Consider the following 11,964-nt stretch of genomic DNA (forward strand, 5'->3'; position numbering starts at 1 on the left):
ATTAAAAAAAATTACAATTACTCGAATATATGGATTTAAATTATTCTCTCTCTCTCTCTCTCTCTCTCTCTCTCTCTTATTTTTTTATTTAATTTCTTTTGGATATACACTTGAGTTTACTCTTTTTTTCTTTTTTTGTTTATTGATTTTTTGATGATTTATTTATATTAGACTTTTTTTTTTTTTGCATCTCATTAACTCACCTAGAACAAAAATTAAGAAAATTTAAATAGGACACATGGCAAAAAATTGGACAACAACTGAAATCCAATTTAAAACCTAATTGAATTTTCTCTAAGCATTACTTATTAATATATATATATATATATATATGAGAAATAATATAATGAACTTTATTTCAAGAAAAACTAACTAACTGCAAATATATATTGAAGCTAAAGATATGCTATATTTGTGAAATAATATTTAAATCACTATCACATTAGCTATGAATTAATCATATCTTCAAAGTATGTAACTTTAGAATTAATATTAGGGACATATTGTTGGAAGCAATACCTTTTAGCTAGATAACGATGTTTTACGCTTGCTGAGGTGGCATCCTCTTACCTTCTTCAGTAACCAATTCATCTTTAGCACTGTAGTCACATAAATCCAATCCTTTATATAATCTGCAAATCTAAAATAAGCATGCCTATAGGTCCTGTTGAAGAAGAGAGTCCCACAAATTGCGCAAAAGCTAGTTGTGAATCCAACTCCCATACCTATATAGAAGCTAGAACTTTTATATTCATCTTCTTTTTTGCCAATTGGTGACTTATTCAAATATTCCTCCTCTATTGTGCAGCTTTTTGGAAGAGGATCACCGCAAAGTTGAGGATTGCCAATGTAACTGAGAGCATCAAAAGATTGAAGCTGAGTGCTTGAAGGAATTTTGCCGGTGAAGTTGTTGTATGACAAGTCCAAGTGACTAAGAAATGTCAAATTAGACAAGCTTGGAGGAATTTTACCCGATAGATGATTTTGAGAGAGATCAATTGACTCTAACTCTTTCATGCTCCCTATTTTTTCTGGTATATTACCCATCAAATGATTTCGAGACAAGTTCAAAAAATGTAATTCGGAAAGAATTGAAATTTCAACTAGGATTGATCCAGACAAGTTGTTACTTGAAAGGTCTATGATCTTAACAAATGCAAGGTTCTTTTCATATTCCAGTTCATTCCCTTTGGGAACCAATTTAAGATTCTCAATATATGATCCAGAATCATACATATATCGTAAAGAATTAAAAGAGATGTCTCGAATATTGGGTTCCCGTATTGCCATGGCACTAATATTTTTCAAGCACTTTGGTATGGTTCCTGATAGACTATTATTTGCAAGGTCCAACACTCTAAGAGAAGAAATTTGGCATATTTGTAGAGGTATATGACCCTTGAATCTATTTGATCTTAGACGGAGAATTAAAAGGTTTGTCATATCTCCAATCCAGAGTGGTATGATGCCTGACAAATGATTATCACCTATATCAATGAGCCTAAGATTTGAGCAAATTTTCAATGATGAAGGAATTTCTCCAATGATGCTATTGTTTTGTAAATGCAGTGATTGGAGTGCAACTAAAGAACTCATGGAATAAGGAATTCTACCTGATATACTATTGCTCCCAAAGTTTAAACGAATCAAAGACGGCCAATACTTCCAGCAATGAGAAAGCTCCCCTGATAAGAGATTGTTTGATGCATCTAAAATCTCTAATTTATTCTTTACATTCCTTTGTTGGCACAAGAAAGTGGAAATGGATCCATAAATTGAGTTGTTAGCGATATTGAGCACTTTGACCTTTGTAGACAATTGTGGCATTCGACCTTTGAAGTGATTAGATCTTAAATTTAAGATAGTAGAATTCAACACAATACCTGAGACATCCCCTTCTATGCGGTTGCTAGAGAGATCGATTATTTCAATGCTCGAAGTCCAATTCCATAACCAACTCGGAGCCTTGTCTGAAATTCCTGTCTGGAACATTTCTAAAATTTTGAGGGATCTTTGTGTTTGTAGCCATGTAGGAAAGTTAGGACCTATCTTGCAGGAGCTCATCCAAGCATATTCAAGTTGAAAAGGTGGAACCCAATTAGAGTTCACATTAAAGAATAAAGATGTAAAAGACATATCTAGGTACTTTAATTTGGAGAGCTTAGTGAAATGTCCTTCGTCTACAGTGCCTGTTAAGAGATTATATCCAACAAGCAACGCCTTTAAATTTGAGAGAAGTGCAAGACTCTTTGGAATGGTGCCGTTCAACTGATTATCATAAAGGAATAAATCTCCCAAATAAGATAAATTTCCAATGGATGAAGGAATAGGACCACTTAAAGAATTAAATCGGAGATCAAGGTTTATTAGGTGCTTAACCCGCCCTAATGACTCCGGAATTTTTCCAGTTAGGAGATTGGAATTCAATAATAGAGATTTTAATTTCTGAAAATTCAAAATACCATGAGGTATTTCGCCTTTCAGAGAACAGTTCCTTAGGTCAAGCACGAAGAGACTTGTACTTATATTAGAGAACCAATTAGGAATCTCATGATTGAAATGATTATTGGGGAGATAAAGGACTTGAAGAGATGTGAAATTGACAAATCCAAGAGATGGGTTTAGGCTATCAAGTTGACAATCTGCCAAGTATAGCTTCAAAAGAGATGGGAACTTACTTATTATTTGAAGCCAATCAACTTCTTTGTGAAGGTTAGCAAAGCTCAGGTCAAGGTATTGAATTGAAGAGAGATTAGACATCCAACGAAGGTTATCTGCATAAAGGTCAGAATTACCTCCAAGATTTAGATAGAGAAGGCTTGAAAGTTTCCCAAGCTGATGAGGAATGACTCCACAGAAGTTAGCTGAATTAAGGCCAAGATGTCTTAAACTACCCATTGAACCGAGGAAACTTGGAATAGTAGTACAATTAAAGTTATTCCATCTCAAGTCAAAGTAATTCAAGAACTCTAATTCAAGCAATGAAGAACTAATCTCACCACTTGACCTGGTATGCGATAGGTCGAGCTCTGTGACTCGACCGGTTTTGTTATCACAACGAACTCTGTCCCATCTACAACAATCTTCTTGGTCAGACCAGGATGAGAGTCGGTTCAAAGGATCCGTGAGACCTCGTTTGAGGGTTAGAAGTGCTTGTTTGTCTCTCTCATTGCAGGTGAAATTTGAGTTTGCTTTGAAAAAGCTTGAAGTGAAGGTTGCGGAAAAGAACCATAGTAAGAAGAGCACATGAGTTGCAAAATAGGCACCCATGACAACTCAATAACAGAGAAAGAGAAATGTTCAAAGAGATGTTTGAAGATTCATATCAAATTGGATACTACTATCTCATGACACTATAGGCTTTAAGCCTAACGCAAGAGATCATGGATTACCACACGAAAGTTTGAAGGTTCATAGCAGGTTGTTGCAAAGACTTTTGACTTGCAGACTTGGTCTGTTTTTTTGATCGATGACTTATTTTCCTTTCTGCACCATCATTTTCATGCAATTATCTAAATTCTAGGTGGGTGCTATCCCCTGGCTTGAAGGTATCCATGGCAATGTCCAAAATTTGATGTCTTTAATTTTGAATATGCAGTCGGTACTAAACTAAAGAGTTCATATTGTCAGTTTCTCATTGAAATTTAACTATGGCATATGCGTTTTAGCTGGGATGTTTCATGTTAAAAGCTTTATTCTAATTAAAGTTCATGTTGAAATGTTGCTACTTGCCAATATCATTTTTCCCCACCTTGATAGAAACGTTGATCCTTTTCCATATTGACCTGTGTATTTCTTGTTAGCTTATTGAGAAATCTGTTTATCCTAGAACCTACGCTCTCTAATGGAGTTATCATTTGGTTCTAATTTACCATGCTAATGGTTGGTTATTTGGTGAACTATGGAAATTTCCATTACAGTTCTGTTGATACTATAATTAAGCCATGAGCGTTGTCAGAAGCTCAGAAAATCAGAGTATACAGGAAATACACATCCCAAATTTGAGTCGTGGTAGTTTCATTTGAAAACCATCTTTCACGTACCGCGTAGAGATTCCTGATCAATGCCAAACTCATCAAGAATTTGACTTGGTGACTTATTTCACTTTTCGCTAGGTGACTTGTTCAACACTTTACATTATTTTCCACCATGCTGCATAATTTTAATACTAGACCATGTCAAATCTCCGACTTCTAGATGGCCCATAACTCTGTTTTTTTCTTTAGGAATCATAGAATAGTCAAATTAAATTAAATTCCATTAGTAATTATGAAGCTTAATTTGGTCAGCCTAATAAAATTTCTGATCTTATTTTTTCACCTCCAACTTTTATTTATATACACAAACTGAACTAATTTCTTAGATAATTTACCACTTGAACTAACTAAAAGTAGCAAATAAGAAATTCTTTTAGCATTCAATTCAAATTGATAACAGTGAATAAAGGGTTGTGCTAGTTATGTAATCATTAAAAGATGGGTATGTGAGGGAAAAAAAAAGCATTTGTAATAATTAAGTAAGATTTATTATTGTCAGTCATTTTCTTGCAACAAGCTAATATTGGTAAAGTGGTAAAAGTGACTCCAGTATTCCTGAGACTGGTAGCCTAATTTCATGTTATTGATATTGGGCTACCCAAAAGTCCATTGGCATAGTGTATTTTATAAAGGATTGTTGTTACCTAACGAGAAAAACTTCTAATGGGGTTCAAATAAAGAGAAAAAGAAGATGCACCTGGAAATGCTGGAACCCAAAGTCTCTTCACCAAAAAAGGGCTGGTGCTTTGGGGCTCGATGCTGTAAGTAAAGTCCAGGAACATAATCCCTATTAGCTTAGCTAAACTGGAGGCTCCAAAATTGAAGGAGATTCTCTTTGGGCCTCAACCTGAAATACTCAATTAGACCATCTAAAAGAGAAAACTTGACTATGTGGTCAGTGGTGAAGTAATAAATTTTTTTTAAGAGCACGACTAAATCCACAAAAACACACACACACACACACATATATAATATATATATATATATATATATATATACTGAAAATGTATAATATACATATTCAGTTAGTTGATAATCGATATTACATAATTCAAAAAAGTAATCTTTCATTAATTTAAAAAATTAAAGATTTCACATTAGGATATAACAATGTTTTTAGAAAACATAAAATGTTTTAATTTCAATTAGATTGAATTATAAATATAAGTTTTAATATGTCTTAACATATATAATGTAAATAGGAAATATATAATCATAAAAAAAAACTAAATGAAATACTTTCTTCTGCTTATGGATGAAAAAGTAGCATATGTCCCAAAGTTTGAGCCATAAAAATCATAGCATATTTTCTTTTAATGGAAAATACAAGCATTCTTATATCCCTTATAACTCTCTAAATGAAAAATGAAAAAAAAAAAAATTTAATATTTTTACGAAATAGATTTACTTATCTATTTTTACGAACATATGGTTTAAATGCTCATACATGTTTTTTAATAAATAAATGCTCCTAAATTTAATAAGTTATAGCTGAAAAAAAAGTGAATATTAAAAGAAAAATGAGATAATAATACTCATTTCAAATGATTTTTTATGCAATGTTTTTCTTTAAATATTAAATGGGCCAATAAATAAAAATGATACATTCTATAAAATTTTACTCATAAATAAGGAGAGGGGGGAGAAATTCAAAATGCTAGAGGGCCATGACCCCCTCCCCTCTACCAATGTTTTTGATGAAACATGAACACCGTTTGCAAAAGTTAAACTACCCAAACTTAGGTGCCGTTTGGCCACCATGTTTAAACACTAGTGTTCAGTGTTTAAACACCTAAACACTAGTGTCAAAAAACAAAACAAAAAAAATGTGTTTGGTGTACCAGTCCTGTTCCCTATTGTTTGGAAAACATTGTTCAAAAACCCATTTTTGAAATCACCTCCAGACGGTTTTTAAACAACAAACACTAGTGCTCAGTAGCAATTCTGTAATTATCTTAAACAACAAACACTAGTGCTCAGGTCAGCTTTTTCGTACTTTGGTCAATATTTTTAAAAATATTTTGGTCAGCCATGCTCTCTCTCCTGATTTATGGGCCCATCATGTTCTCTCTCCTGATTTAAAATATATTTATTTTGTACTTTGGTTAGTTTTTTTTATTATTCAAAACACACATACCAAACACATATTTTATATTTTTTGAACATTGAAAAATGTTGTTTAAACCATGATACCAAACACATTTTTTTGTTTTATTCACACTAAAAACACTTTTTTTAACAACACTTTTTAAACCATAGTTTTCACATCTTTTTATACAATAATTTTTTAAAACTAGGACCAAACGGGCCCTTATTGGTGGAGCTATTGATGCTGACAAATATAAATCCATGTGTGCATGGGCCTAGTTGGATTGGTCTTTGGAGTATTTTTCAACCCAATCCAACCTTTTTGGGTGGAGAGATCACCAATGCAACACATAGTAGCTTTAAAAACCACCAAATCTATCATGTAGGGATCAAAATGGAATTGTGTTGGGTCGTTGATTTGGGTCATAGGCCTAAAAATTGGGTTACCATTCAATTATTTACACCCATTGTTAAAGAAAGGAGTACAATTTATACAATTGGTTCTACTATTCTAATTTCATCAAAACCAAAGTGTGAGAACAACAGCCCAAAGCAAACTCTGGGATTTAGTAATGGATGACACCCCCGCCACCACTGTTGGAGATCCAATATTATTCTCCGTAAGATAATGGATTTGCATAATGGAGCCATTACTTAATTAATTACGAGAAAAGTTTTTCTTAAAAAACTAGAAAAGTATACACATACTGATAAATAAATAAATAAATAAATACATGTATTGCAAGAAAATTAATTACTAGGGTTTAGACCTAAGTAAATTCTATAAAAGAAAAGTATAAGACTTTGTGTTCCCCGTTACAATCTAAAGAAAGTAAAGAAAAAGGAAATTACAGGAAAATTCCGAATCTACATCCCAAAGATTTTATTTGGGAGTTTAGTTATCAAAGTTGGGATGTGTTAGACGCTCTACTATGCACTCGCTAAGTTGATCTACTTAAGGTACAAAGGCCGATAACATAATCCACCATTCCAACAAACAAGGAATAATAGAAGTAATTCATGGCAATAAATTGACTCCAAATCCGCATGATGAACGAAAACATCTCGCAAGGGAAACAAACAACATATGAGGTTAGCAATGGACATGGAAGATGAGTCGTAATATAATCTATGGTAGGTATGGAACCCTGGATATATTCAAGTTTTTGTGTCATGTAAATATGAGTCATTCAACCGTTAGATCTGAATGACATGTGAATGTATAATCAAATTAAAATAGAAAATAATTTTTGCTTTTTCATATTTAATGTGATGCACAAATAATTAAATCATGATAAATAAAAAATATGCTTGAAAATGTGATAAAAAGCATGAAACCCTAGATCTACACATTGAAAATCCTAGATCTAAATGTTTGAATCTATATAAACATGTACATGACATATGATAATCAAATCCGAAAACCCTAATATGCTATATTCTAAAACATGATCACAAAAGATTCATTCTAACATATTTTTTTGGATTTTTGAATAAGAAACAATAACTCAGTCCTAACTCTAAAGGTTGAGAGTACTACCAGCATGCAAATTCCGAATTATGATCTGGTAATGGCCAGGGGATGAATTTTAGCTCTCTTCACTGCAAAGAATTGTTTGATCTTGAGCTTGTAGAGTTCTTCATCAGTTACAGTTTCTTTGAAAAGATAGTGGCAGTGACGAACTTTTCTTCACTTACCGATTATGATGATGCTTTGATAAAAAGGATTAATCCTATAAATCTAAGCTGATTTGTGTATTTTTTATGATGGATGTATGTGGAAATATGTAGAAAAAAAAAAAAAAAAAAAAATTCGTAGCTACCGGGTATGGGGGTTGAACACTAAAGCACTATAGAGCTACATTAAGTTTTTGAAAAATCCTGTCCTCTAAGTTTGCATACCTCTAATATTTAAAAAGGATAGCATTCTCCTTGTTATTATTTTTTAATCAATATTCTCCTTACTTTTAGGAACCAAAAGTTGTGCATTTGAACGAACATCTTTTGTACCATAAATTGTGTACCACTTCATTTACCACTAATAAAAAATTGACACTTGGATTCTCTAGTTATGTTTGCCTCTCCCGTTAGTTGAGTAGGAGAAAAAAAAAGTGATACATAGAGTGGTATACAATTTATGATACAGAAGATATTCATAATGTGCATTTGATGCTGAAAGTGAAACAAGTGGTTTATCTCTCTTTAGTATTTTGTGTGGGAGAGAGAGAGCATAATCTTATTGAGAAAATATTAGGAAGAAACACAAATTTCTATGAGACTTGAGTTTAGACTAATTAAAAGAGACATAAGTGCCAATCAGCACTTGTGCCTTGTGTTTTTCCTATTCAGAAACACAAGTCCCAGTAGGTTTTCGACTAAGGTCCCAATGGTTAAAAAAAAAATCATTTTTTTTTTTAAACATTTTCTTAAGAGATAAATTAGTCTTTTAAGCATGTCAACTTTATCTTAAGAGAATGTATATTTTATTTCGGGTGTATGCACCATTTCTCTCACAATAAACAAGTCCCACATAAGATATAGTTCTTCCTATTTTAGATATTGTGTTTTTATTTACTTGATTTAAATTTTAATTAATAAAATAAAATAAATGCATTACCCAACCACATAAATACATTTTTTTTGGGAATTGTATTTATGTGGTTGGATGGTTATTTACATTTAACTAGAGAGTCCACTCTATTTGCATGGAATTGTATATTTATTTGCATGTTTACCATAATCAGAATTGCCAACCAATAGGATTTTGTCTTTTAACTAAAATTCTATTAATATATTTTATGGACAAATTAGAATTAATTTTAGATAATCCCTTGCATGCATTTCTTTGGTAGGATCATAAATCAAACCAATCAGATTTTAACATTAATAATACAATTATCTGAACTTTTTTGAACATAAAAAGAGACCAATTTTCTTGGGATAATAATAATAATATTAACAAAGAGAATGAAGCGTTGCAAAAGGTGGTGTTTACACTAAAGGTCTGTTTAGATATCGCTTATTATGCTGAAAATTGAAAATTGAAAATACTGTAGCAAATAATTTTAAAATAAGACTAAACAGTGCACATGTGGGTCCCAGCAAAGATGGACAAACTGTTTACGCAACTAAATGTTGACACATGCACAGTGCACAATGGCTGAACTGCGTGAATGGACAAACTGCACAATACACGTGAATGACTGAACGTGCACAGTGTAAGCAAGTCCCACTTTAAACGCAGAAACGCAGATGTGAGGATGAGACACTATATCCAAATGTTACCTAAGTCTCAAAATACGAAATAAATTAAACTAATAGCTACCTATAAACAATTCAACTAAATTGGCAAAAAAAAAAAATTAATAATAATAATTTAAGGATGTTAGTGTAACTAGATTAAAGTTCAAAGGTTATCCATGCACATTATGACATGCTAAGCTCTTCTTTAAATGACTAGCACCATGTAAAAGTAATTAGTTCTTACACATCTTACGTGGACTTGTTTGGTAATGACGTTCTAGTAATATTATTTAAGTATTCTGAAAATACATGTGGATAAAAAAACATTATGAAAATACGTGCTGTATTAATTAAACAACAAAAGTTATTGTTTAAATAACGTCTAATAATTTCTGACATTTTATTCAATGTATATTTTAAGATAAAACAAAGATATAACATCTAGTACACCAATCAAAAAAAGAAAAAGAAAAAAAAAGATACAGTACATCTTTATTACCAATGATTCGTTCTGGCCTCTTGAAAAACATGAACCCATGCATATCACTTCCTGAAATATACACAAGGACCTAAAATTGTCAAAAATACTGTGTGTGTATATAATTCAAAGTACTATAAACAAAATTAAAAATGAAAATTAAATACTTGGTAGTTGGGTCAGTGTACTAAATCTATTAAACTTGATAAACTTATGCCATTGGTACTGAAATCCCAAATGAGCATGCTGGCGCAGAAATAGAATATTATTAATTTATTATTGTTATTCTCTCCCAAAAAAAAAATCTTATTGCTATATATATATATATATATATATATATTTTTGAGAATGAATTCTTACTGTTATTTTTTATTCTCTAATCTACTATTTTTTATGAATTCTGAAGTAGACAAATACGAAGAAACAATAATAAAATAGCTGCCAATAAATAATAATAATAATAATAATGAAATAGCTGAAATTACAACCCATATAGTTTAAGGACTAAATAAAAGTCCCCTTTTACTCCATATTTTTTTAGATGATTCTTAAGATAGTTATATATTCATTATATGATTTTTATAAATATTTAATTAAATAATTGGTATACAATCCATTATTGACTAGATTATGACTCCATTTAAATGAATATAAATATCTCTAAACTTTTTTTTTATGAAATTTATATACTTAAACAATTATTTTTTATTATAAATTATACTTCAAATTTGGAGGTCATAATTAAGCCCCACTATTTTAACTTTTCATACTTAAGATTTCTATTAAAAAATAATAAATAAAAAATTGGAGGGGACCTAATATGGCTTTGCAATATATATTTTGATAAATTACTCATATTTGATGTTGTACGTACATCAGAAAAACTTTATGCCCATCGTAACATCACTCTTTTTGATCAATTCGTGGTATTCCCATAACTTTTCCCCCTCAAACCTTTCTGAACTATATTTAAAAATTCTATTCAGAGCCAATAGGGCTAACTGCAGATATAGACTGAAGTTAAAAGGCAATTTAAAAAAACAAAAACAAAATCCAAATTAATCACAATAGCATTAAACGGTGAATTATAATGTATTCAAAGCATTATATATAAGAAAAAGAAAAGAAAAGAAAAGAAGTTCATCAAAAAAAAAAAAAATATATATATATATATATATTATATATATATAAGAAAAAAGAAATTACTGTTTTCAAAGTAGGTGGCTACAAGTCTAAAACATTAACATGAATAAACCAATATTAATGGCATATAATGTTTGATGTAATACCTCTTTGTAGATAATGATGGCCTTTCACTTGCTAATTAAGGTGACTGCTTCTTAGCTTTTCTAGTATCCAATTCACCTTTAGTATTGTAGTCACATAAAGCCAATCGTTTATGTCATTGAGAAATTTGAAATAAGCATGTCTCCAAGTCTTATTAAAGAAGAGGCCTCCACAAACTGTCCAAAAGCCAACTGCAAATCCAACTCCCATACCCATAGAGAAGCTAGAATTTTGAGAGTTATCTTCAGTTTTGCCCATTGATGTTCTGTTATGAGCTTCTTCATTTACTGTGCAATGTTTTGAGAGAGGCTCACCACAAAGTTGAGGGTTACCAATAAAATTGAGTGCATCAAAAGACTGAAGTTGGGTGCTCGAAGGAATTCTACCAGACAAGTTGTTGTATGATAAGTCCAAGTAATTTAGAAATGTCAAATTAGACAAGCTTGAAGGAATTTCACCAGATATATGATTTCTTGAGAGATCAATTGACTCTAACTCTTTCATATACCCAATTTTTTCTGGTATGCTTCCCATCAAATGATTTCGAGACAAATTCAAAAAATGTAATTCAGAAAGAAATGAAATTTCAACTGGAATTAACCCAGACAAGTTGTTACTTGAAAGGTCTATGATCCTAACAAATTTAAGGTTCTCTTCATATTCTAATTCATTTCCTTTAGGAACCAACATAAGATTTGCAATGTAGGAGCCATAGCCAAAGTTGTACTCTAAAGAGTCAAAATAAGCATCTTGAGTATTGGGTTCAGGCACAACCATGGCGATGATATTTTTCAAGCAATTTGGTATGGGTCCGGATAGGCTATTATTTGC

General features: G+C 31.4%; 1 protein-coding gene across 1 annotated transcript; it reads right to left on the reverse strand.

The window, feature by feature from the left end:
* Nucleotides 1–522: 522 nt before the first annotated feature.
* Nucleotides 523–3,270, reverse strand: LOC115989911 (receptor-like protein EIX2). Its single transcript, XM_031113784.1, has one exon. The coding sequence runs from the start codon at nucleotides 3,268–3,270 to the stop codon at nucleotides 523–525; it is 2,748 nt and encodes a 915-aa protein (XP_030969644.1).
* Between the last annotated feature and the right edge of the window lie 8,694 nt (nucleotides 3,271–11,964).

Source organism: Quercus lobata, chromosome 5 (assembly GCF_001633185.2).
Source record: "Quercus lobata isolate SW786 chromosome 5, ValleyOak3.0 Primary Assembly, whole genome shotgun sequence".
Lineage (NCBI taxonomy): Eukaryota > Viridiplantae > Streptophyta > Magnoliopsida > Fagales > Fagaceae > Quercus > Quercus lobata.

Bases quoted from the DNA above. Each gene is read 5' to 3' on its own strand.
- LOC115989911 (XM_031113784.1), bottom strand. From the start codon at position 3,270: ATGGGTGCCTATTTTGCAACTCATGTGCTCTTCTTACTATGGTTCTTT.